Source organism: Corticium candelabrum, chromosome 15, assembly GCF_963422355.1.
Source record: "Corticium candelabrum chromosome 15, ooCorCand1.1, whole genome shotgun sequence".
Lineage (NCBI taxonomy): Eukaryota > Metazoa > Porifera > Homoscleromorpha > Homosclerophorida > Plakinidae > Corticium > Corticium candelabrum.
The window spans coordinates 44,613-70,076 of NC_085099.1; the positions used below are offsets into that span (position 1 = coordinate 44,613).

At 39.4% G+C, this 25,464-nt stretch overlaps 3 protein-coding genes across 6 annotated transcripts in view; 2 read left to right on the forward strand and 1 right to left on the reverse strand.

Annotated features, from left to right (window-relative positions):
- Nucleotides 1-6,415, forward strand: part of LOC134190781 (U4/U6 small nuclear ribonucleoprotein Prp4-like) — a 7,597-nt gene extending 1,182 nt beyond the window's left edge. The window contains exons 4-18 of the mRNA XM_062659293.1: nt 510-585; nt 744-799; nt 857-936; nt 992-1,085; nt 2,917-3,011; nt 3,370-3,428; nt 3,762-3,885; nt 3,990-4,079; nt 4,136-4,193; nt 5,245-5,309; nt 5,441-5,548; nt 5,603-5,721; nt 5,965-6,014; nt 6,075-6,156; nt 6,218-6,415. Coding sequence (XP_062515277.1) covers nt 510-585; nt 744-799; nt 857-936; nt 992-1,085; nt 2,917-3,011; nt 3,370-3,428; nt 3,762-3,885; nt 3,990-4,079; nt 4,136-4,193; nt 5,245-5,309; nt 5,441-5,548; nt 5,603-5,721; nt 5,965-6,014; nt 6,075-6,156; nt 6,218-6,285 — 1,224 coding nt within the window. The 3' untranslated portion in view covers nt 6,286-6,415. The remainder of the gene's footprint in view (nt 1-509; nt 586-743; nt 800-856; nt 937-991; nt 1,086-2,916; nt 3,012-3,369; nt 3,429-3,761; nt 3,886-3,989; nt 4,080-4,135; nt 4,194-5,244; nt 5,310-5,440; nt 5,549-5,602; nt 5,722-5,964; nt 6,015-6,074; nt 6,157-6,217) is intronic.
- A 257-nt stretch (nt 6,416-6,672) lies between these two features.
- LOC134191129 (ras-specific guanine nucleotide-releasing factor RalGPS2-like) lies at nt 6,673-15,278 on the reverse strand. Of its 4 annotated transcripts, none has more exons than XM_062659704.1 (15): nt 15,152-15,278; nt 14,478-14,621; nt 14,295-14,417; nt 13,806-14,123; nt 13,660-13,727; nt 13,545-13,600; nt 11,709-11,943; nt 11,273-11,524; nt 10,621-10,674; nt 9,229-9,290; nt 9,145-9,175; nt 8,922-9,078; nt 8,332-8,427; nt 8,166-8,268; nt 6,673-6,969 (listed from the first exon to the last, which is right to left on the reverse strand). In XM_062659704.1, the coding sequence occupies exons 2-15, from the start codon at nt 14,601-14,603 to the stop codon at nt 6,818-6,820; spliced, it is 1,833 nt and encodes a 610-aa protein (XP_062515688.1). In that variant the 5' UTR covers nt 14,604-14,621; nt 15,152-15,278; the 3' UTR covers nt 6,673-6,817. The 4 variants fall into 4 exon arrangements, with proteins under 4 accessions (XP_062515688.1, XP_062515690.1, XP_062515691.1 ...); XM_062659706.1 differs by having other exon boundaries at nt 15,018-15,267; XM_062659707.1 differs by lacking the exon at nt 15,152-15,278 and adding an exon at nt 14,680-14,742.
- A 94-nt stretch (nt 15,279-15,372) lies between these two features.
- Nucleotides 15,373-25,268, forward strand: LOC134190607 (E3 ubiquitin-protein ligase HACE1-like). The gene is made up of 26 exons (XM_062659062.1): nt 15,373-15,454; nt 15,546-15,600; nt 15,733-15,828; nt 16,937-17,041; nt 17,103-17,178; nt 17,237-17,314; nt 17,575-17,628; nt 17,692-17,774; nt 17,835-17,931; nt 18,004-18,105; nt 18,731-18,837; nt 19,992-20,383; nt 20,448-20,904; nt 20,964-21,026; nt 21,098-21,185; nt 21,370-21,487; nt 21,717-21,817; nt 21,883-21,970; nt 22,588-22,737; nt 22,799-22,860; nt 22,922-23,062; nt 23,114-23,239; nt 23,295-23,393; nt 24,220-24,290; nt 24,353-24,469; nt 24,998-25,268. Exons 1-26 carry the CDS (start codon nt 15,391-15,393, stop codon nt 25,098-25,100), a joined length of 3,093 nt encoding a protein of 1,030 aa, XP_062515046.1. The 5' UTR covers nt 15,373-15,390; the 3' UTR covers nt 25,101-25,268.
- The last annotated feature ends 196 nt before the right edge of the window (nt 25,269-25,464 follow it).

Sequence of the window (25,464 nt, forward strand, 5' to 3'; positions counted from 1 at the left end):
ATACCTCCGCTTCATTTTCGATATTACGTGACTGATGACCGATGTGTGCATGTGGCTTCATTGCTTGTGGAAAGCGCTGATACAGCGACGTAAGGTGAGCGAGAACAAAGACAAGTGATGAGTGTTAGATGTTTCGACGACACGCGTAGCGTACGTGAAGGTAACGCCCACTATTTCTAATTGGATTCAACCGATCGCGATCGAATTGCGATCAAAACCATCTTGCGATATGGATCGGACGGATCGCGATCCAGTTGCAAGTGTGGACAGCGTTGCGGTTGGGATCGCGATCCAGTTGCCAGTGTGGACAGACCTTAAGAGTACAACGTAAAGTCTTAAAAGATGAACATTTACAGGTGAACTGGACTGAAACAACAAGCAAACAACCAAAGCAACAAACACGTACAGTAGACAGACAAATGGAAATGGCATATATCATAGTTACCTGATAACCATAGTGTTAATTAACCGACAGCTGTTTAATGGAACAATAATTATTTTCTTGATGTGGATATACCATAGGTTTGTTTGGTGAAGGCCCAGCTGATCGAAGAGAGAGACTAAGGCAGCTGATATCAGAACAAGGTGATAAACATAGTGCTAGAAATGGTTTGCTTTGTTTTCAGATGGCTTGAAGCTGGTTGGCTGTTTTCTTTTGAGTGTATCACTTGTTCTTATTTTTTGTCAGAATTTTAGTTTTGTTGTACTTTGCAACTTTGTGGCATGTTTGTCATACTCTGTAGCAAATGAGGAATTGAAGTGGCCTAAAGAAGAAGACAGGCGGCTTGATGAAAAGGAAGTCAGTACACACAGTTGTGTATTTTGTATATAGTAAATACGTGAATTGTTTTGAAAGTCAGAGGAAGTGTGGTATCATGAGAGCAGCCAAGCACTCAGACAAGTGAGATTTTGGATAGCAGAATACTCACTGCCAAAGTACTGCAGAAATGCTGTCAATGGCTAGTGGAATTATCATCATGCTAATGTACAGGGCTAGAGATAGGCTGAAAGCTGCACGTATTGCCAGAGCACGTCCTAATCCAGAGAAAGCTTCAGCAACACAGGATCTGCATCAAAGTCTTAGGGTATGGCAAATCAAATGTGAATACAGATCGACAAGCAGGAGGAAGGGGACCAATAACAGAAACGGACTGACGGGTAGGAAGGCAGTCAGACAGATAGGCACACTTGGACAGCAACAACAACAACAGCAAAAACACATTGCTTATATCACTACAGTACTGTCATTTGATAACAGATATACAGACAGGCAGATAAGTGACAAAGCAGGTTTAGCCATCATTAAGGGTACACTCCATCGTTTAGCGCTACGCCCACGCAAACTTGATTGCATGGCTATGCAATCAAGATAGAAGGTTGGTCTGAACTACAGCCAAAGCTGGATATGAGAGCGCTAGATATTAGCTGCAAATAGCCTGAAAACAAAGCACATACAATGGTCACGTGAGAAACATTCCATCAACACGTGCTAACTCTAGGAGCCTCGCTACCATCAAAATGCTAGAAGACACTCACGAGACGTTGAGAAGATGTGCTCATGGGTTATGAAACGGGCATGGATGCACATGGAAGGCTGAAGGGGCCAACTGCACTGCATTTGTGCGCTTGCACTTATCACGTGACCTACTTATTGCTTACCACGTGATCATCGTATGCGCTCTGTTTTCACACTGATATGTAGCGCTCGCATGTTCAAACCTGGTTTTATGTAAAACGTAACCTATCTGGTGCCTTCGACCTGAGGAAAGATGACTAGTTGGTTTGCGTGCGACCTGAACTCTGCTTCAACAACGAGATTGCAAAATTGCTCGCGTACGTTTTCCTTATTTGTAATGGTGACTACGCTCTGGTATCCAGCTTTGCCTGTAGTTCAGCTCAACTTTCCAACTTGATTGCGTGTAGTAGGGTTAGCAATCAAGTTTGTGGGGGTGTAGTGCGAAACGACGGAGTGTACCTTTAAAATCTAGTCACCGAATTATTAAATGGCAATGAGTGAGTTACAAAATTGCCCAGCTTTAGAAGAAAACACTTTTATTGTTTTTTAATTACAGGTAATAGGTACTGCTATAGATAAAGTAATGCTGGCCATTATGAACGTAGTGTAGTATAGTGTATGTATAGCAGCTATGCATAACTACATATCAAGCTAACAGCATGTAATAACAGTATGTATAGAATGTTTTGTAATTTTGTACTAAATTTGTTTTAATTAAGACAGGAAATGGTAAGTTTTGAGTGATCAAGAGTCTGCTGTTGTCTGTTTCAAGTGTTGCTACCGAAGTAGTTATTCTGGTTATGTCAAGTATCTGGGAGTCATAACCTTTACATCATAGATTTTCCAAGTAGCCAAACTTTGGTAACTTGTGTCTTGATGCTGATTATAGAGACAGTGATATGAGACAGTTCAATACTTTATTTCTAGTGAACAGTGACAAACACAATTATGGATCTTATTGATACATAGCATCGTTTACGGATAGTCTTTGGTATAGAGACAGCTTCAAATGTTGTAGTCACTGGCATTTATAGATTTGTTTTCTAGAAATACCGTAAAGCTTTATGTGTCTTTTCAAAGTTTGTGATTTCTTGTATAGTAGCTGAATTTCTTTTGCTTGCGAGAACAGCAATTGAGTATGACTGGACGAATGAAATCTAAATGGAAGCACACGTAGTTTCTACATTACTTCATAATGTTGGCACATTTTACATTGACAAGCTATGCACAGTTTTATTTAACAAACAACTAGGCAGTCCAATAGGCAGGGAGATAGGCAGAGAAACTAGACCTGATAATAGCAAGTAGAAATTTCTGACATACAATGTAACACTATGTGCAACAACTAGAAAGTTTGTTATGCGTATGTAAATGTACAGTTACATACTCTTTCATTATAGACGTTTAATAATCACTGCAGTCAAGTTGGCGATGATCGACCAATTGCTGTCTGCAGGTTTTCACCGGACTCAAAGCTATTAGCTACTGGCTCTTGGTAAATCACTGTTTTATTTTTTGTCCACATTAGGGTTAGGCTTTAGTCTTCAATAACACGATCAATGTGTACAGAGCTGCCATAGTTATGAAATTCACATGCACTGTTTGTTTGTTGTCTTTAAATTTTACTTTCAAAGTACTCCAGATAATGTGAGGAGGGTAGGTCACTTTGTTTTCTATATGTGATGGTTTGCATGGGTTGACTGTTTACACAGCTTTTACTGAGAAGGTTTGTATTATATATAAAATTCTCGGGTTGTAGCAAAACTGCTGTAACTCGTGCAAAACTGTCTGTCATTTATGTTCTTGAGAGGTGATAGTACATGTATCCTTACTTGGTTGCTGCTCTTGTACAGGAGTGGACTATGTAAGCTGTGGTCAGTGCCTGACTGTGAGCAAATTAGAGTGCTAAGAGGTGAGCTTAAAGTCTGGTTACTACTTACTTTGATTATCACTTAAATGTGTTGCAACTTGTAACCATTCAATGTCTGCTAAACAGACCTTGATGGCTTGCCACACCTCTAATCAGTTGAGTCAAATGAGCTTATTTATCGTATATTTGCCATGTGTACACATGATGTATTTGGTGTATCAACATTTTTCAATATTTATATATATATATATATATATATATATATCCTTGCAAAATAGGGTTACAGTGGATTGTAGTGTGTAAAGCAGTTTAAAGTCTTTCTTTAAGGTATAATGTTTGCTGATGAGACTTTCTTGTGTGTGTGTGTGTGTTGAGGTCACGATGGACATGTTGGAGGAATTGCATTTCATCCTCAAGCTACACTGACTTTAGATTCTAGTGCTGCATGTTTAGCTTCGGGTGCAACTGACGGAACTATACATCTATGGTCATTGGAAAGGTACACAATTGTTTGTCTTTCAATTGAATATACAGTATGTCTTGGGAGTTCTAATGCTGAGTGCATTTGGCATTGCATGTAATAAGCCTATGTCTGTGTTGCAGTGAGACTCCTGTTAGTATTCTGGACTGTGAAACAGATAGAGTAGCAAGACTAGCATACCATCCTTCAGGGAGATTTATTGGAGCTGCTTGGTGAGTTGTAACTAATGTTAACTGCTCTTGATGTTTATTATTTTGTCTGGTTGAAGTTTTGATTGTTCTTGGAGACTATGGGATTTATCATCCGAAAGAGAGGTTTTGCATCAGGTGTGCTGTTGTTCAGTTTGTCACTTTGCAACACTTAAGTTTGTTTGCCTTTCTTTCACTAATTTCTTGTGATTATCCCTCAGCATGCAGAGGGTTATAGCAGTCTGCATGTATGATGTCTGTCAGTGTCTGTCTGTCTGTCTGTCTGTCTGTCTGTCAATACATATATTTTCAAAGAACAACACTATTACATTCTAGTCTGGCCCAAACGGCCGACGCCATAATTTAACTACGTGCGAATGAAGAATGTCCCAGTCTTGCCAACTTTCTGCTAATTACGCTAGCATTACACCTTTGCAAAGCTACCGACATGCATTTATGCCACAATAACTTAAATTCATGACTGTTCTTTCTTCCGTCTTTGTCTATAGTCTGTCTGTCTGTCTGTCTGTCTGTCTGCCTGTCTGTCTGTCTGTTTATCAATGATATATTTGCAACACTGAAGTCTAATTTAATTAACTAACAATCAGCTAGCTTGTAACTAAGAGGTCCAAGCTGTCAGTGACTAAAATCAGCAAACATGATTACATGACTATCAATCAAACAGTTAAGGGCCCCAGTAAGGGCCCTAAAACTTTTATGAAAGCAGTTAGGAATGCTTCAATTGCAGCTGTATTTGGTGAGGAGAGATGATAACTTCATCACAAGGGTCTTGCTGTTGCATCTTTGAAGTTATACAGCAATGCTCTTCCTCCAATAGTCCAAGAATTCTGGGGCATTCAGTTTGCTCTCTGTTTGTCTGTTTGTCTGTCTGTGTGTTTGTCTGTCTGTCTGTCTGTCTGCATATCTGTCATAGTTCTCTATTGAATACATCATCAAAATTAGTACAACATCACTAACACTAAAATATAGCTAAACATAAAACGAGTTTGTCTGTTTGTCTGTTTGTATCAGGGCAGTTAATATATACTGTTATGAGAACATCACTTGTATTTTGTCGAACTTTTTTAAAGTTAATGGTTATGTCACATTTTAAACTAACGTGACATGACTTTAAAGATCATTTGTTGTGTATGGGAATAGATATATTTACCAATATGTGATGTTTCAGGAAGGTCACAGTCGCTCAGTGTATTCAATTGCATTTCAGAATGATGGAGCTCTTGTTGCATCAGGGTAAGAGACTGTAGCATAGTTTGCTGAATGTAGCTTCTTGTCTATTATTAGGTCTTACTAAAGGTCTTGTTGGTATTCATGCTGTCCATAGTGTGCCAACAATGAATCATACATTTATGTGTTTATGTTAGTGGTTTGGATGCCATGGCATATGTGTGGGACTTGCGTACTGGGAAGTGTATTATTCCACTGGAAGGACATCTCAAGGGTGTACTGACTGTTGCATTTGCTCCAGACTCGTAAGTTTAGGTTTTTTGACACAGCGCCTACATACAGAAATCTGCTGACTGTAGATACAGCCTTGCAACAGGAAGTGAAGACCATTCAGTAAAATTGTGGGATCTCCGGAAGCATCGATGTGTTTACACTGTTCCTGCTCACACCAACTTGGTGTCACATGTCAAATTCCAAAGTGAGGAAACTTACAGGTTGTATGTCACTATGTGTGATGTGTGCTTGAGGTTATCTACAGATAGAATCTGATGTTTGTTTCATTTATTGGTGTGTGTGGGGTCCTTGAACTATTGGACTCGCGATCTTTTAATTAATTGAAAAGAGTAGAGCACACCTAATAAGCTGTAGCAGTACAAAAAGGCTATGACATGCATACGGCACCTTTTCCTCGTGCATTGACATACTAAAAGTATGTTTACAGGTGGACAAGGCAAATACCTAGTAACGTCTTCGTATGACAACACTGCAAAGGTTTGTCATTTTGTATTTGGATGTTCAATTTAGTCATTGCAACTTTGTATCATAAATCAGATCTGGTCTCACCCGGGCTGGTCTCCATTGAAAACACTGGCTGGACATGAAAGTAAGGTGATGTGCATTGACATATCCCTCGGTGAGAAATGGTTCTTTTTTCTCTGTGCAGTTGTTTTGGACATGACTTGATATGTATTTAGATGAGAAATTCATTGTAACAGCATCGTACGATCGAACTTTCAAACTGTGGGCACCAAATACAAAATAGACTGTTGCTGCTTGACTTAGTCTGTAAGAACTTTATAATTCACTTGTATTGTAATCGTTCTTCTTGTTGTACGTCAAATTAACATTGTCCATCCTTCTATGCAAAACTGACCATTACAAACTACATGTCTGAGGAAGAGGCTTCTGTTCATGATCAGACTGATTGTCAAGTAGATCCGGACCATTGCATGACATCAGTGTGTTTCTGCAGGGTGTACTTTGACTGCACCATTATATGTTAACAGTTTGAACTGTTCTACCATCTCATGCAATGCAGCATACATAAATATATTCCAGTTCAAACAACCAATTCTTCGCCAGTTGCCGCGGCAATGCGAGACTAGCCTCAGAGGGACATGTAGGGTCACATGAAGCTATAGACAGTAAATACGGTAGCATAAGGATTATTATCAGACTGCAAGCTGTTTACTTTAGCAGTCAACTGTACACAATAAGAAACGCTCTCTCAGGAGTCAATACCAAAATAGACCTGCTTAGCTCTTCTCGTAAGTGACACATTACTTTTAGCTACATTACGTTACACTAGAGGCGTGTCCATTGGATACGTCTTCATCAAAGTTGATGAGATTCTTCGGCATCTTGAATGAGTTAATAGCCATCTGTACATGTTGTACCCATTGCTTGGCTTCTTCTTCTGACTGAGTCCGGAACTTATATACTGAAGCTGCAAAAAAAAGAACTGTTCATAACTAGGAGTAACATTGAGATAACTGATAGAAAAAGCCAACGGTGTGCATTGTACTTCAGGAAATTTAGTTCAGACTAACCAACGCTGAGACAATCTAGTGTTTCAAACAACTCTAAGGCTAATCGCTATCACACTTGATTAATTAAGTCATAATGGTACCTCAGCTCTGATGAAAACTACCGAGAAGCACTACTTGGCACATTCCAACACTTGTACAGATGAAGCTGATAAAGATATATGAACTGTACTATTACAATAATTATTATTTTAAGTCCTTACAACTGAGCTGCCAAGATACAGACTCTTCCTTACACTAGGACCAAATTTGTATGACGCTAATGGGTACTCGTCTTGTACATAGCTGATCATTCAGAAAGTAAATAAGTAAAACAGAAACAATATTGTTTCAGCTCTGAACAATGAGTTACTCGACTAGGTACGTCACAAGATGTGAAGAGCGACTCGAACAGCGATCAAACGCTTCAGTATGCATGACTATGTATTGTACCTATGTATCTGCTGAATTTGTGACTGTGACTGTTTGATCAAATGGCCAAATCATGCAGCAGTATGTGCATTCGGCCATATGTGGCAACTACAGACAGTGGAAGGATAGTCAATCACAAGCAGTGATGTTTTTCACCGAAACAGTAACTTGTGTCTACAGATGACAGCTTGTCAGAGTATCTGCAACAGCCATTTCGAAAGCATTCACATGCTTTACTGTATACAGTAACTCTACATTGGATAGCTAAAAACGTTCCTGTAGATTGGTTTTTTCTATTTCTGATCGATGACCAATGAGATACACCTTTCAAAGTCAAAGATATGAGTCACGTAGGAAAGATCCTTCAACTGAAATCTTAATATAAAACCAAAATATCGGTGATGCAGTTTGCCATGACATGCACAAATCCAAATAACCAGAGAAATGATTTAGACAACGGTGTGGTACCTATATACCATTTCGACAAAACAATCACATGAACAAACGAACTGTAGGCAGAAATGTAGTCAGCTAACTTATAGGGGCCACTGCACCCCATTACCCTCTGGGGGGAACCTTGCAGAATTTGAGGTCAGTCATTTTGCACAATTTTAGATTGATTCTTAATTAAGTAGCCTGCTTAGAAGCAAAACGACTTACAAAAGTGAACTAATGAGTTACTTACAATATTTATCTGTCAAGGTAAATGATGGCTTTGATCGCTTGGATGTGTTTAATGCTACAATTGCATCGTGTAATCTGACACAGCAGTGTTCAACACATTTAAACTAATCAACAAACAGTGAACGGTTGAAACATAAAAACAATGAGAAAGTTATGCCCAATTACACCTCATCTCTGCTCTTTCGTTTGACTCGCCTCTTGGGACTGTATAATAAGAAACAGCCATCACTGATTGTGGCCCAGAACTTCATCAGCCCTAACCACTAAAAGATAGTGAAACAACTTAGCCCAAAACCTTGTTACAGTCAATATTTCATAACTGTCTGTCTGTCTGACTCTGTCTTTTTCATATCGTGTTAGGACAAACGTCCAAGATTATCCATCAGTTTTTATCACACAAATTTATCGCACAGATATTGTCAAATGTTTCCCGCATGGTGACCATCTACTGTAACTGATTGTACATATGTCATAATTAGATTAACTAAGGCTAACTACAGTACATGATGCACAGTCAAAGTTTGAGGTGTTTGCATGTAAATGGTTACTCATGAACTGCACATCTAGTCTGTGACCAACAAATCACTGGCATATTTTCAAAACTAAAGCCATCACAGACACGTATACATCTCACAGCAGCAAACCTGTCTACAGCAGTCACGCTGAACGAACAACAGAACGTCAAACATCAGACAACTGGCCATAAGTTAGCATGTCTGGCTATAAGCATTTATCTGATCAAGAAAGAATAACATACTTTTGTTCCTGTTGATGGTTTCCTGCCCATTTTCCTAATAACTTTTCGTTTCAGGTAACCCTCATAGTCTATCTGAGAACAAGCTGACACAAATGAGTCATCCATTAACTCATCACCACTATCTGTTGCATATGATGGTAAACTCGTTGTACTCCACCTGCAAGCAAACCAACAGAAAAGAAACTAAACTGACAGATTGTCGTTGTCTAATCTGCCAACTTACGTTTGATCACAACTGCTATCTGAACTCAAATCTGCAGGAAATTGCTAATTATATAATGAAGTACAAACAGAAAGTTTGTCTTACCATCTCCTGATGTAATTGGTGTTTCTAGTGGGACGTTGTCATCAACTGGACACAGACAAGACCTATAAGTGACAATACACACTCTAACCAAATAGGCAACAATTCAACCCTTTGCCAGTAATACTAGACCATATGCACACGTAGGTGACCAACATCTGCTTTCGGTATGTATTAAACTATTTATTACACTTGACTACCTTAGCCACAAAAAAAAACATTTCCAACTAAAACATTAGCAGTCCTTTACAACAGACATCTACAAAACATGGGCAAGTGACTAAAATACATCTTCCAACTCTCCTCCAAATGAGAGCAACACATAAGTATACACTATTTGTACACAATGAATCTGATTTTAATGAAAGATAGTTAAATGCGTGCACAAATATTACCAACAAACACAAGTGTTACTGCAAATAATAGTGGCTTTAGAACTATCGCTCCAAGTTTGAAGGAAACCCTAAAAATCGTACGACTTCTCTGGATGCATACACAAGACAACTTTCTTACACTACCCGGATATTGTTACAGCACATGACGTCTCAAGTGTGTAATGGATGTACCAGTATCATAAGCATTGTTCTCTTGAAACGGTGTCAGAGCTAGCTATACAGCATGTACACACTCCTAAAGCACGGATGAAGGAGGGTCTTTAACAAATAAAAAAATGCCGCCCTTGTTTGAACGATGCAGCTGGAACCCTAGCTAAAGAAATACGGTGGATTCTAAACCCAATTCAATGTGCAAGCTGCACAGCTGAAGGCTGTGCCACACCACCTGTTGTGGCATTGCATGTATCATGCACATGCCAACGCCAACCAGCATAACACAGCACTGCATTGCATTGACAGAATCCACGTCTATTCCAGCAGCACTGCCGATCTGTTGAAATCACACATGTCAGTGTGTTACTACATAAACCAATCACATAATAGTCAGTGTCACTTAGTACAATATGCACATCTCTGTCTCCCCATCTTGATCAATATCAACAAGGACTCCTCCAACTACTTCTGCTGCACACCAATTGCAGCTATGTGCATCGTGAACAAACAGATGTGACACTATGAAGCTTAACTAAGACGGTGCAATGGTTATTGTGGCTCAGTGCCGCAACATGTGCATCATGAACCAACCTGTAAACAATAGATAATAAAAAATCACTCTTTCAACACAAAACAGCTAAGAATTATATATAGCACCTTCTTGCATGCATCATACACTATCACTATCCATTGCCTTATCACCAAATGAGTCAACAAGCCCCATGTATAACAAATACATAATTTATTATCATGTAAGTTTACCTTCAATTAAAACAACTTGTGAAGGTTTACAATACTGCAAAACTGCATCAGCTTATAATGCAAATAAAAGTAATTCACAACTCACATTGGTTCCACCATATTGTCCTCAAGAGGATAGCGCAACATGGCCGTCACACCTCTAATAATACACATAATAAGTGGTTACTACATCAAATCTAAATGGTTACTACATCAAATCTAAAAAGCATACACAAGCAAGCAACCATACAAATACACACCAATAAGTACGAACACAATAGCACCAGATAAATAACCAATTTTTCATCTGGACCAATTTGACATCTTTTTTGTCAAAGGGAACGTTGGACTTTTGTAACATACGCATTATTCTAAATCCTAGACATAAAGAATTGCTTTCATTTAAACGTAGCAGCAACTCTCCGCACACCTGTTGTAAGATGCGACAATGGTATGCTACAACTTCATTCCATTTCTCGCCCAGCACATGTCACACGCACAGGCACACACACACACACACACACACACACACACACACATGCACGCACACACACAAACACACACGCCTGCACGTGCGTGCACACACACACATGCCCACACACATGCCCGCACGTGCACACACACACACACACACACACGCACACACACGCACATGCACACACACACACACACACACACACACACACACACACACACACACACACACACACACACTGACCGAGCTTACAGCTGCTGTAAACATTAACAACTCACAGTACCCTAAACTTCTTGACTTTCTGTGGCCAGGTTTAAATGTTTTGTTTGTTGGTGAGTCTACAGGATCACTAGATAAACTGCTCAAATCCAGCCTTGTCCTCACGAGACGAGCAGACGTAAGTCCATCAGCTGCACTAGCTGGCCTGGGAAGTGACAATCTCTGCTGATGAAAGCTTTGCTCTTCAAGACATCGTGGAAGTGTTGAAGATCCTGGCAACTGGAGGTGTCTACTTGGTTCACGTTCTAATGAGAGCCTAAAATAAGTCCAACAGCAATGACTACAACTCTATTTACAACCAAACACGCATACAAATAAATACACAGATACACCACATGCGTGGACACGTGCTCGCGCATGTGCATGCATCCTTGCACAAACACAAGCACATAAGGACATGCACAGAAAACAAACAAGTACTACTGCAGGTAAAAACTTACTTAAAATGATCTTCATCTACAAACGACTGAAACTCTTGAATGTATCTCACACTTAGCAAATATTTCTCTATATGTGGAAGATGCTCAATCATTGGGTAGTCTGATTGCTGGAAATACTCAATTTTATCCAAGATCACTTTGATCTTCTCTGCAAATGCACCACCAATATTTTCTTGAGAACCGATTGCCTGCTTCTCCATTGCAGACAGATACGTAAGATCTTGAGTAAAGAGACCTGAAATAGCATAATTAATAGAATCAATGAAACACACAAGCCTGAAGGCAAAACAGGTATTGCATAAACATGCTTATTAATTAATAAAATAATTAAAGCATCCTTCAATGAGCTAAATGTTTGAATAGTCGCTAAAACAATTCTCTAATCATCACTACAGAGTGTGATGTGATGTAAAATAGCAATGCAAACGTATACTCTTTGTTCCTGATTAAAGATTTCCAACAAAACTTAGCCTAACAAGTTGTCTTCAATAAATTCTCGTACTGTACCATCACTGCAATACAGGTGCAGATGATTCAAAGTAGCAATCAAACACTCACAAACAACTACAAAACAATACATCCCATCTTCCTTATCTCTATGCTAAATGTTCACATAGCATTGTGTTCAATAGGCGAGCGACCGTATTCTGTCTTACTTACAGTCACGTAACTATGGTTGGATAACACTATAAATTACATTTGTTGCTAAATTCACTGTTACTGCTGATGAAAGAATTGGCTACAGGAGACAGGAAAAAGACATGAGTGTCTCCAGCAAATCTAACATCCACTAAAACAAAAGCAAGAATGCCATCTAAACTTAATTTTATCATCATAAGAGCAATAAGGTTTACACAATGCCTAGCATACCAAAAACCTTGCATGTTTTATTTACTCATTATTGTTACATTTTTAGAACTATTAACTTACATAACATTCAAAACAACTAAAATGTATTTACTGCTTCTACTGTAGTGTTAGTGAACAATCTGTGACAAATGATTAGTTTACTGTTTCAGTTACCAAGACTTCTAACATTTACTTTTCCGCAAACTGACCATCTTACTACTTCCATGAAGATGACATGTGACCCTTACATTACATTATTCTTACGAACAAACAAAGTGGTCAGCGGTCCAGCAGTCACATGTCAACGGTGCATGCGCAATGACAATGCTTCTTAAGTTTCCTCTGCACGCGCACATACAGTCCGGCAATCACAAAGCAGAAAACAACCTTTCGCTAGAGTTCAGGATGTCCAAGTCTAGTGGTGTGTCATCTGCTAACGTCGTGTCGTCATCCACCCAAGTCTGCTCGCCATCTAACATTATTCCCACTCTTCAATACTCGTGCCAAAACTATCGATGTGACTCCAGTATCCCCAACCTGGTCTTGTACTTCTATACTGTGCCTATTGGTTTAATAATAAAGCCAGAAGGCTCTAGGGCGAGGAAAAGCAAAGCGACTGGTGGGGCAGGAGCACCCAGCCAGCGGTATACTGTTCACCACCCTTGCCAGCATTGCCAACAGGAGTTGAAACAAATTCATAGGGGAGTAGCGTCGGCTTCTATCCTGTCTACAGTTGATGGAAGGAGCAGTTGGCAGCCGGTGTTATAAACAGGAGGTGTTATAAACAGGAAGTGCCGGACCTCTAGCCTGGCAGTCTAGGCTGCCTGACCACTAGCCACAGCCTAAATTTTATGTCATTACTTGACATTACATTAGCTTCCCTAATCAACCTCTTCACTGTTTGGAAAAGACCTCCCTTATGCCTTTTGACATCCAACCTTATGCCTTTTGACATCAAACGCATGAATATTAACAAACTCAATTTACCCAAATATGGTATGCAAGGTAGAAGACTGTCTTCCACGTGTTGTCTTAGTGCTTGCCTGTGATAGAAACAGAGTAATACGCTGTGACAGTGAAACACAAAAGGACATGTTTTTACCTGTTATCTGCTACTGAAGCCAACCTGTCTAACTTGTCAAATATACGTTTCTCCTTGTTAGGAAGTTGCTATGAGAGAGAAAATGACATCATCATGAATGATCATCACAACTACATGCAGTGAAAGTTCCTGCCCATCCCACTCACTCTCCATGTTTGTATAAGCCTGTGTATTGGAGCACTCTGTAGAGCAGTCACCATTGCCATCATACTATGCAGACTATTCAGCTCATAAAGTTTCTTGGCAATCTTCACAAAATGTTTCACCACTGATACCCGAACCTTGATGGATTCTGAATTCAACACTTCTCGAACTGTCCAGAAACTGACATTATTAAAACGGCGGCTAAACTCATAAACGTTGGGAGTTAAAGTTTTTCGATCTCTAGAGTCCCATCCACCACACGCTAACTCCTCCCTAGAGATGGCTTTGAATAGATTTAGATCAATGAGAGTAAGCTGGTTCTAAGAAAGCAAGCAAAACGTTAGAACAAAACACTGAAAACATACACACACTAAAAAGGGCAACAAAAAATCACAAATTAGAGACAGCACTCACAAAGTGTTGCTATAGATTCAATTTCCCAATAATATCCATGACAATCAACAACCGATATGCAAACGGAAGACACTTACAGCAAAATCGTCAGCTGAAACATCTCGAAAATCGAACACAACTGAATCATAACTTCGTGAACGTTCAATCCGCGGTGAAAGAAATGGGTCTGCAACATCACCCAGCGAAGAACATCGATGGCTCTAACATAAACGTCGCAAATTTGAGAGACAGCGACATCAATTTTAGGAATTGTCATCTACTTCAACGCCCTGATGACATTCGTCTGGCTCGTCGACGACACACACGGGCAAGCTCGCACAGTCATCGGAGAATGAACGCTTTTTGCCAGAGTCGTCTAACACAAGACGTTGTCGTTTAGTCGTCATTGTCTGATGTAATCGAAGCTGCAGAGAACAGAGAAAGTGACGCGTTGTAAGACAACTACTAATGTCATATACCAACATTCCTACTCAACGAAACAAAAAGCACAACAAGCGTGAGGCCGTACAGAGCAGTTGGAAGCGAGCGGAGCGATGTAAGTAACGTGTCAGCGACCAATCACAACGACCAATCATAACGTACGAACGCTCAAGCGCCTTTTGCAACATAGCAACGTCTTTTCGCCACTTCTTGAGAAATCTGTGTCAGATCTAGAGTTTTTACCGCACGCGTGTACGCAAAGTCACTCAAAACAAGTAGGAACGAAGTAGTAAGTGAGGTTGTACAACATCAACACAAACAGAGAGCACAAACGAAGTTAGAAGATGAAATACGACACAATTTCACGACGACCCACCAACCTAGTAAACGTGAACAAATCTAGGAAATACGCTCTCTTCTAAAGGCACACCGCCCAGAATGACCAGCGTCGCAGAATTTGCTTGCCAAGAGGCAGTACAAACACACGACACGCCACAAGAAACGAAATTGTCACCTTCGACTCGATGACGATCAGCTATTGCATACTTGACGCGCTCAAAAATGAGCTGTGAGATTATTTGCTGTTTTGAGTCGTCGACTGGCCGACCTTGGACACGATACAAAACAAAATAAGAGATACGGGACATCAGACCATCTGCAAGCAACGCTAATCTAAAAATAGAATTTATACAAGTTATGACGTAACCAGTCTACTTAGGGTTAGTGAGCATGCGCGTTTGCTATGTTTGCATCATGGAACGAATTCATCGTCTTGCGCGTTCTCTGAGAACAGCCAGATCTGTTGAACTACCAGCAGGTGATGAGTGTGACTCTTGTGATGATTGTGATTTGTTCAACGGTGCAGGTAATAGAGGTGACTAATAGTTTCGTCTTTTTCTCAACAACAGATGACAAGGCCGCTCTGTCAATCCTGATGCCTCTTGTTATGCAGAATCAATACAAGTTATTATGTCATTTTGCACTTGAAATAATAAATAACTTTAATTAACTCAGTTATCTTGTTGCATGACTTCATCTCTTAAGTTAATTCAAAATGGAAATTTAATTAAATTTACGTGTGTTCTTTTGCTGTAGAATTGTAACGGAATTACTTTCTTCTCCAACTTGTGCCTTTGATATGAATCAGACGTATGGTCGTGCAAAACGGAATTTGGCGCACATGGCTGCCAAGTAAGTGCTGTCGGGACTTCAGGAGACAGGAATGATAAAATAGCAACTACTGTATCATGCTCGTATGAAGGGTATGGAACTGATCCCGTGATAACAAGTCTTTAGGAGTCTGATACACAGTGCAGACACTGCCCTTGTCCCTTATAGTATAAACTAATTAAGTAATATCTAGTTAGATCTCCCTTTCTTTAAATAAAAATGCTTACCATACCATGCTTATAATCTAACAACTATACAGGTTTGTCTGTTTACTGCACATCGTCTTTCAAATATGCTGAAGTCTCAGCGCCGGCGGAGCACTCTAGATGTTGGGTGGGTCAGGTCTTGCATGGCCAAGCCCCACCTACAGTGAATGTAAAAATAGCTAATTTATTTAATCACTTGAAACCAATAGTTTTGAAATTTCGTCACCAAAAACTTGTTGGCAGAAGTCCCGTTTTCAAAAGTTGGGTAGGCCATGGCCCACGTAGTCCACCCTGCTTCGCCGGCCCTGAGTCTTTATAATACTTCCATTTCTGGTGACCTTTTGTGGCTCTCCATTCTGCCGTTCATGATTGATAAAATCTGTCTGTGTTGTTTGCATATTCCTGTTGCTGTTTAGTATCTACAACTTTAAAGTTGTTATGATGACGTGTTGTGTGTTTGCATGGTTTTACATTGAGATGTGTTGACTTGTGTTTGTGTATTTTGTTGTATTGTGTTGTGTTGTGTACGTTGCTTTGTTTTTGGTTGGCTCATAGTTAGAAAGAGGAGCTGGCTGCTTGAGACTCAGTATTGATTAATATACATGATTTATAACGTACAAGTAGGTTTAATGCTCAAGTAGGTACATGTAAACTTGGTGAACAAACTGATTATAGAATAAGAGAAGGCAGTCACACGTCAGTAGATGTCACACCTGAAAGGGGTTACTGTATTCATGTGCATTATAGTCGATGTGTATGCGTGTATTACGTATGTGTATAGTATTAGATCAGTTTGGTAGATATGTATCATTAGGTGTTCTGTCTTTATAGTTTTGGTCATCTGTTTACACTTAGGAAGTTTATTATATCGCATGTTGGCAATATAATTGGTACAAGCTTTTCTTTTTTGTTTTTATTAACAGTATTGGTGCATTCGAGTGTCTTGCATTATTTCTAAAGAAAGGTGTAGATGTAAATGCAACCGATGAATCTGGTGTGACACCTCTTCACTTAGCTGCAAGGAATGGGTACTTTGCGATACCATCAACATTAAAGTGTAACATCAGTGTCTTTGTTTTGTATGTGCAGCTACAAGAAGTGTGTACATAGACTAATTGAATGTGGAGCAGATATTCATATTCAAGACAGAGATGGACTGACAGCTGTATGTCTTGCTTGCCTACTAACAAAAAGTTGTTGGTACTTAAATTATCAGATGATAGGTCCATTGGCTTGCTTGCAGTGGAAGAACCGAACTGCTGTCCGATCTTCTTGGCAAAGGAGAATTTGTTGATGTTGTAGTAAGAATAGCTACTTCACACATACGGTTATATCATTTGGTTGTTATGAATTTTATGAAAGAGGCAGTGATGATGAGTTTGTTTTTGTTACATAGATATAGTGTCTATAATATTACTTTTACACTATTCCTTTTTCAGAAAACTTTTTTAAGTCTAGTAAAAATGAGGTCTGTTTTCTAGTAAATTAATGCTTTAATTAATTCTATTTTTACTGCTTTTGTAAATTTGTGTCTAATTTGATGTCTTGTGTGGTTTTACAGGATTCACAAGGTCAGACTGCTCTTCATGTAGCTTGCCAGAATGGTCACAAACCTGTTAGAGACATGGAACGACCTGTTACTTATTCCATGTAGTGACGGCTGCTACTTGTTGTCTAGACTGTTGCCGTGTTATTGGAGAGGAGAGCAAATGTAGATAAGGCCGACAGCCATGGTCGTACTCCTCTTTTCTTTTCTAGCCGGTTTGAGTTTGTGGATTTGAATGTATATAATGTATTTGTGAGAATGAATGTTGTGAACAGGTATGGTCAGAGTGAGTGTGCTATGTTGCTAATTAAGCGAGGAGCTAAGTTGATTTGTGATCATGAAGGTGTGTCTCCTATTGATCTGTGTGTTGAAGTGAGTTGTACAATACATGCACTATATAATCACGTGTTGTTTAATCAAGGAATTATTTGTTATTGCATATAGGGCTGCTACCAGGAATGTGCTTATGTTCTAGTCGAAGCCTATCCTCAACTACTTGCCCCTCTTATTGGCATGGTGCAGTCAAACAAGACAGAAGAACAGAAGGTAAATATTTGAAGCAGTATGATTTACTATGTCTTCTACTTGCTTGCTTGTTTGCTTGCTTAGCTGTCTGTCTGTCTGGCTGTTGTTATGTATTTTCAGCTATGAGCCTTCGGAAAAAGTTAAGTGACTGAGCAAGTAGCCTACCCTGAAAGAAGAAAGTTTGCAAGGGAAAAATTCTTGCTATATTTTGCGATCGCAGCTCATTTCACAATTAAATTTTGCAGACTAAGGTTTTCTTGCTGTAATTATACTGTAAATATACTGTAATTAGTAGTTGGGTCAGGCCTGTGAGTGCACAAATTAATTCTGCACTAGTAATGATGTTCTCCGAAATTGCCCGCAAATTTTTCTTTTACTGTACTCAAAGATGTTAAGCACTTTCATTTGTTTTGTTTCTGTTTTGATTCTGGTGTGTGTGTGTGTGTGTGTGTGTGTGTGTGTGTGTGTGTGTGTGTGTGTGTGTGTGTGTGTGTGTGTGTGTGTGTGTGTGTGTGTCGACATGGTTTCCTTATCTGTGTCTGCACATAATCATTGTGATGCTTTGGCTTGTACTGTACGTTTGCATATGTGTATACTCCCTTTAGTAACTGTACACTGAACTAGCTTCATCTATATCAATTTGTAGGTTCAGTTGACATTAGAGCACGTATGTCTGTCTAGCGAGAAGTTTCTATTGCAAGTGCTGCCTGCTTTAGCTCAAATGACAGCTGGATTTGGACATGAACTGTTGAGGTAGGTCACATTTGAGCACAGCAATACAATATAATAATATTACAACTAATACTTACTTTGATGTGACATATGTGATTATCAGTCAAATGAGTGGTAACAACTCTTGTTTTACACAACAACAGAGTGTTTAGTTTAGTTATTCAGTAGCTGTTGGAGGAGCTCATCAGAAAAGGGTTACATTTCCAGCTGATTGTGTTTGTAGTGACATACTGCAAATGAGTATAGCATGTAGAAATTCTTTGAACTTGATGTGCAAGGTTTGTGCAACAACAAGAATTGTAGCAAATTAGGAAAAGCAAAGTCTAGCTAGTAGAATTAATAGTCCTGTCAGAAAGGTTTAACACAAATAACCTGAAGGCATTTCAGTGTTTTCTAATTCTAATGAGATCAAAGAAAGTCAGTTCACATTTCAGGCTCCAGACAGACAGACAGACAGACTTGACATATATGTAGTGGATCCTGACTCCGGTAAAGAAGTGGAGTTAGTCATTTTTTGGCACATCCTTGGGCACTTGACACTCTTCCAAAGGCAGCCCTAGACGATGGGACAGCAGTAACTTGAAGAGAAATGCTGAAAAATGACAAATACACCAAAAAGGCACGTCCTTGTGGAACTACTCTGAATTTCATTCCTCTGGTGATGGAGCACTTTGGTCAGTGGGGGCAAGAGGCGCAAAAATATCTCAACCAGCTCTCACCAACAGCAACATGGACAACTGAGTGCAGACAGGACGAGTTCAAGAACTACTGGAGGATGCGATTCTCAATTGCAATGTAGCAGTGCAATGCAAGAGTGTTACTGCAGAAGATGAGCAGAGTCCAGGTATAGTGGTGACTCAATTGGTGCGATTAGTAACCCTGTTAGCTTATTGTTAACTGTTTGACTCTTAGTCGTACTTAGGGACCTCTTGGGTTCTAGTTCTCTTAGAACTTGCTGATTGTTAGCGTAGACTGTAATAATGTCTTGTATAAGAAATATATTTATTGACAGACAGACAGACTGACATAGTGACAGACAGACAGACAGACAGACAAACGCAGACGGAGAGAGAGGAGTTATAGGTTTTTCATTCTGTTAGGTGCTGTATACCATTATTATTGCAATATATTTACTTGGCTATAATTGTATGGATATGCTTCTTCTCATCGTGTAGCTTGTCCAGTGATTTTCAGTACGTCATGACTAGTTTCCTTCGCTCAGTTCGTACACTTTGTCATCTTCATCGTGTCAGTCATAGCGCCTTTCGAACACGCTTGCAGTCATCTACGAAACCACTGGCAAGATTACAACGTCGTGCTGGTTCTGGCATATTTGACAGTGGCTCTCCTTCTCATAATCGAAGAAGCTGTAACTACCTGTCAACATCCGAGGCTAGTCTTAGTGCATTAGCAATGATGGAGTCTTTGTGGGATTCCCTAGAGCAATGGTTCATCTTGCTAGCTAATGAGGTGAAGAGAGTGGAAGAGAGTGAGAATAAGGATAAGAACAGCAAAGAGGCTTTTGATGTTGAACACATAGAAACAGAGACTAGAAACACACTTCCAGGTACAATACATTTTGTTCTGTGTGTAGACATATTTGGAATTGTGTTGTGCTGCATCTGCTTTAGCAAAATCAAAATTAAGTCGCTCACAATCTCAGTTGGCATCTTTGCTGGTCCAAGGTACTCCAACTCCAGTACGACAGGCTTTTCTAAGAAGCATTTCAGCAGAAGATCAAGTTGCTTTTTCAGTACATCACAACGACAGTCAAGACGAATGGAGTGGCAACTTTGAGTGCAGAAGTGGAGATAATGAAGTCCCTGCATGTGGCAACACATCAGACATTGGTGAAACAAGTGCTTTAGTACAAAACCTTATGACATCAACATTCACAAATGCCGAGTCAAGGACTTTTGATGTTGATGAGGAAGATGCTGTAGCCAGTCAGCAGCCTCAGGAAGATGAAGAAGTTGTGTTAAATGTAAGTGCAGCAGAAGACATGGTCTCACTATTTGCTGATCGTCTCAGTGCTATAACTCATGGTTTCTATTTGCACTGCTGTTGCGAAAGTGTCTTACTGCAAAGGTTAATAGGTTGCTTGTCAGTCTATTTGTTTATGACTATGCTGACATGGTTGCATGTAGAAACGGGCGTTTTCTTGACTTCTTGAATCGACATGAAAGAGTGCTAAAGGTTTTGCTGGCCAGGTATATGTCATAGCTTTGCAAGGTAACGATAGCAGGTTTGTTGAATGGCATTGTGGCTTATGTTTATACAGAAATCCAAAAATCGTGTTTCAACATTTTCATTTTATCCTGGAGTTGCCTGCCGTTCTTCCAAGGTTTATGCACATTGTTAGATCTCAGGTTTGTTAATTTGTTTATGTTTATTGAGAATCCATTGTGTGTGTGTGTGTGTGTGTGTGTGTGTGTGTGTGTGTGTGTGTGTGTGTGTGTGTCTGTAGCTGGAGGTTTGTCTGTATCAGTTGGTGTGTCAATTTTGTGTTTGTATGATTTTTATTATTCATGTGTGTTTCTATTTCTTATTCAGCCCTTTGAAGAGAGGCGGGAGTGGTTTTATGAGAATCTTCATCGTGACCATATAGTAAATGGCAGTAGAGATACTGAACAGTCATATCAAGAAGAAGATGTGATTTTTGTGTCAAGGGGTATGTCACTTCACTGAGTGCTATTGTTTCTTAATTAAGTGGACGGTTTCTCATGTATAGCCTCGTCCCCAGGCGTTCGCCTTGCTCCTCCATGTAGCGCTCGTGCATCACATGGCTAGGCTCCCTCGACAGCCTAGTCATGTGACATGCGAGCGCTGCACAGAGAAGCGAGGCGAACACATGGGGACGAGGCTAGCTTATGCATAGCTACATGGTCTTATTTTTTTAGATGGTTTGTTTGGCAGCTCCTGTGGAGTTTTTGCTGACGTAGATGTTAGTCGCTTGAAAAAGAAAAACATCATTGTTCGTTTTCAGGGTGAAGAAGGGATGGTTTGTAATCACTTAGTTGTAGTTATTGCTACTTGCTGCTACTATAAATTATCTTGGTGTTGCAGGGGGCTGGTGTACAGAGGGAGTTTTTTGATCTTCTATCAAAGGAAATTCTTAACCCTGATTATGCTCTTTTTACTCCATCTCCAGACGGTTGGTACCTTAGTCATTCAAATACAATCCTGATTGTGCTCCCTATGCTTCAAAGGAGTATCTCTGGCTTATTGGCATAATACATGTAGCTAAAGGATAGTGATTTTCATCTTATTTTTGTGGGTGTCTTTATCTATGGTCTGCTTTGTGGCTGACGTTTTGTCTGACTTTTTTGTGTTTTTAGCTTGTTGGTGTGTGTATCTTGGGTTGTTGGTTTGCTTTAGTTTGTCTTAATTTTTGCTTGTCTGTCTGGTTTGTTTGTCTTTGCCTGTCTGCTTGCCTGCCTGCCTGCCTGCCTGCCTGCCTGTCTGTCTGTCTGTCTGTCTGTCTGTCTGTCTGTCTGTCAAAGCATGAGAAAGTAGTAGGCGCACAAACTATAGGATCTTGTATTTCTAGATATGCATAGATTTGATCTTTGAATAAACAACAATAAGTCTAACATCTAGGATGACAACTGACTGCTATAATCTAAAAGATAATATATGATTTCCTGTCATCTAAATGTCTACACATCAAAACAGCACTTGCATTATCTTGCAAGACATTTGAAGATCTTTTGAAAGAGTGTCTGTGTGTTTGCCTGCTTGCTTCAATTAATACCTGATTTCGTTGAACAGGTGCTACAGTTCAACCAAACAGCAACTCTCATGTTAATCCTGATCATTTAAGTTATTTTCATTTTGCTGGTCGAATTATTGGCATGGCTTTGTTTCATCGTCAGCTGCTGCGAGTGTACTTCACACGTTCATTTTACAAGCACATTCTTGGTGAGAGTCACATGGCCAAATGCAAGTTGTTTGTTTGTATTAGTATGGTTTCATTGACAAGGTGCTCCCCTCAATTATCAAGATGTTGCATCTATTGATCCTGAATATGCAAGCAATCTTCAGGTGGCATGTTGTGGACATGACTTTTACTTGTGTGTCATACTGATATTATATCAACTGGCAGTGGGTGCTAGACAACAACATCTCTGATCTTGGATTAGAACTGACATTTGCTGTTGAGACTGATGTGTTTGGAACCATGCAAGAAGTGGAGTTGAAGCCAGGAGGAAGCAGATTGTCTGTGACAGAAGAGAACAAGGCAGACGTGGCATGTTTTATGTAAAGAAATGACAATAATGCTTTTTATTAGGAGGAGTATGTGCAACTAGTCACAGAAATGCGCATGACAAGAGCAATACGACCTCAAATAGAAAGCTTCCTTATCGGCTTTCATGAATTTATTCCAAAGTCTTTAGTATCTCTTTTTGATGGATACGAGCTGGTAAGAAAGGTCACGATAAAGGGCAAGTTTTTTGTACTACTAGTCACTTTTATAGGAAATGTTGCTGTCTGGATTGCCTGAAATTACTGTTAGTGACTGGCAGGAAAACACGGAGTATACAGGAGGTTATGACAAAGACAATCTAACTGTCAAGGTTTGTATGATGAAAGCTGATTCAGTTAGCTTTGTCATGGCTCCATATACCCTACTGCTCCTAATGTTTTTTGAGTAATAATCTTTTTGAAAACTTTGCCTTCGAAAAATAATAGGATAACAGAAAAAATTATGTTTTAGTGTCAAAAATTGTCGTTTGTCCGGGCTTTTTGCGCATGCACATGAAGCATCGTCAAAAAATGGTTGCTAGACGGAAGTGTGCAGCTCAAGATGAGAAAAAGTGAGCGACTTTTCTTCTTAACTATGGCTTCCGGTTTCAAACTGAAATGCTAATACCACTTCCAGTGCGATATGCAGCTTCTGTGGAGAGTCATGCATGCAACTACCAGTAGTAGAAAACATTGGTTGCAGTATTAAATCAAATAATTAAATCAATAAATGACTAATATTGCACATCAAAACCTCAAAAAAATTAGGATTCGTAAAAAAATTGTAAATAATTTTTGGAGTCTCGAAAAAATTAGCCTAAAAACATTAGGAGCAGTAGGGTATATCGAATACAATATAATGTCGTTTATCTCAACACAGCAGGCTAATGATGATTGTATTTGGATGTATGTTGGCATTTGAACTGTGGGGGCTGTGTCAGCAAGTCTAACAACACAATGAAACCAGTCTATACAAAGATCAATTCATTCAAAGTTCACCATTGTAGCAATAATTATTGTGTACTAATTATAGTTCATAGGAAAGTGTTTGACACTTATGTGCTTGGTAGCTAGCCTACGTTTTTTAGAAGTATGACAATGCTGCTGTTAGAAAGTCTCTATAATATGATCCTTATCCTCAGTTATATGTTTCTGCAGTCCTTTTGGGATATTGTTCAAAAGTTTGATCACAAAACTCGAGTTCAGCTGCTGCAGTTTGTCACAGGAAGGTACATGCTGTTGGTGTGATTTGTGATTTTGTGTTTTCAGTCACATTTGTTTGTTTTTTCAGTTCTCGAGTTCCACTGGGGGGATTTGCCTCTCTTGTTGGTGCTAGTGGACCACAAAAGTTTACAATTTCTCGGACAGATTCAACAGCATTAAATCATCTGCCAACAGCCAGCACTTGGTGAGATGCTGCATTTCTCTAGGTCCTCAACAGTGAGAATGCATGGCATGGAAACTTACGATGCACTGTAGTTTGCTTGCAGTAGATATCCACATCATTGGTGGTCCACATTCTAGTCTGGTTAGAGTTTCAATTTTAAATAACTTGGAAGTTAAATAGACACAGCTAGACTCTCAACACATTTATATTCAAGAGCATTGACATAAATGACATTGCGACATTACAAATTGTGTGATGTGCATGTTTATAAAAAGACTGATGTTGTTCCACTATATATATACACTGACTAACTGGTGATCTTGTCTTTGTTGTTGTGATTGAAAATGCTGTGTTATTAGAACTACAGTTTAATTATGATATGAATTAAATTTTCTATTGTCAGTTCTGGAAAATGCATTTTCTGGCTTGGCAGCTCATGCTCAGTATATTAGCTTTTATGTTGCAGTAGTTATAGTCACAAGATGTAATTTCTGTGTTTTAATTAACCAATCTCAGTTGGAGGTGTGTTATGTCTGTCTGTTGATGCAGCTTCAATCTGCTGAAATTGCCGGAGTATTGCAGTAGGGCTCAACTTAAAGAGAGCTTATTGATTGCGCTGAATTGTGGTGGCTTGGGATTTGAATTTGCATAAAGGTAGATGATCTGTAAATGCACTGCATTGAGTTCACTGTGGTTGTTGTGTACTACTTTTTTTACTGTGTATTGATTGATATCAGTTTTATATGCAATACTAGATCTAGAACATTGGTCAATTATTGCTACTTACAATTCATTTCAAAAATACTAATAGGCTAATGTATGTGCACGTGAGTAATTGTTTGTACTGGACACTCTGACTTCATAGGGCTAAATGAGATTCAATGCATGATCATGACTTTCTCTACAGAGTAAAGTTTGAAGTACATGCACAGCTAGCTGTAGGTATAGTAGTGTACGTTATGCGCTCTTTATAGTGTACGGCTCTGTAAACTCCGCTAGTCTCACGTGTCGCGCAG

Excerpts from the sequence above, each read along its gene's own strand:
- LOC134191129 (XM_062659703.1), bottom strand. Across the intron at positions 8,269-8,331 it reads AACGAAAGAGCAGAGATGAG|TTTAAATGTGTTGAACACTG; the intron begins GTGTAATTGGGC and ends TTTGTTGATTAG. Across the intron at positions 6,970-8,165 it reads TACCTTGACAGATAAATATT|CTTCAGTATATAAGTTCCGG; the intron begins GTAAGTAACTCA and ends TTTTTTTTGCAG.
- LOC134190607 (XM_062659062.1), top strand. The coding sequence starts at position 15,391 with ATGGAACGAATTCATCGTCTTGCGCGTTCTCTGAGAACAGCCAGATCT. Across the intron at positions 15,455-15,545 it reads ATCTGTTGAACTACCAGCAG|ATGACAAGGCCGCTCTGTCA; the intron begins GTGATGAGTGTG and ends TCTCAACAACAG. Across the intron at positions 17,629-17,691 it reads GCCAGAATGGTCACAAACCT|ACTGTTGCCGTGTTATTGGA; the intron begins GTTAGAGACATG and ends CTTGTTGTCTAG.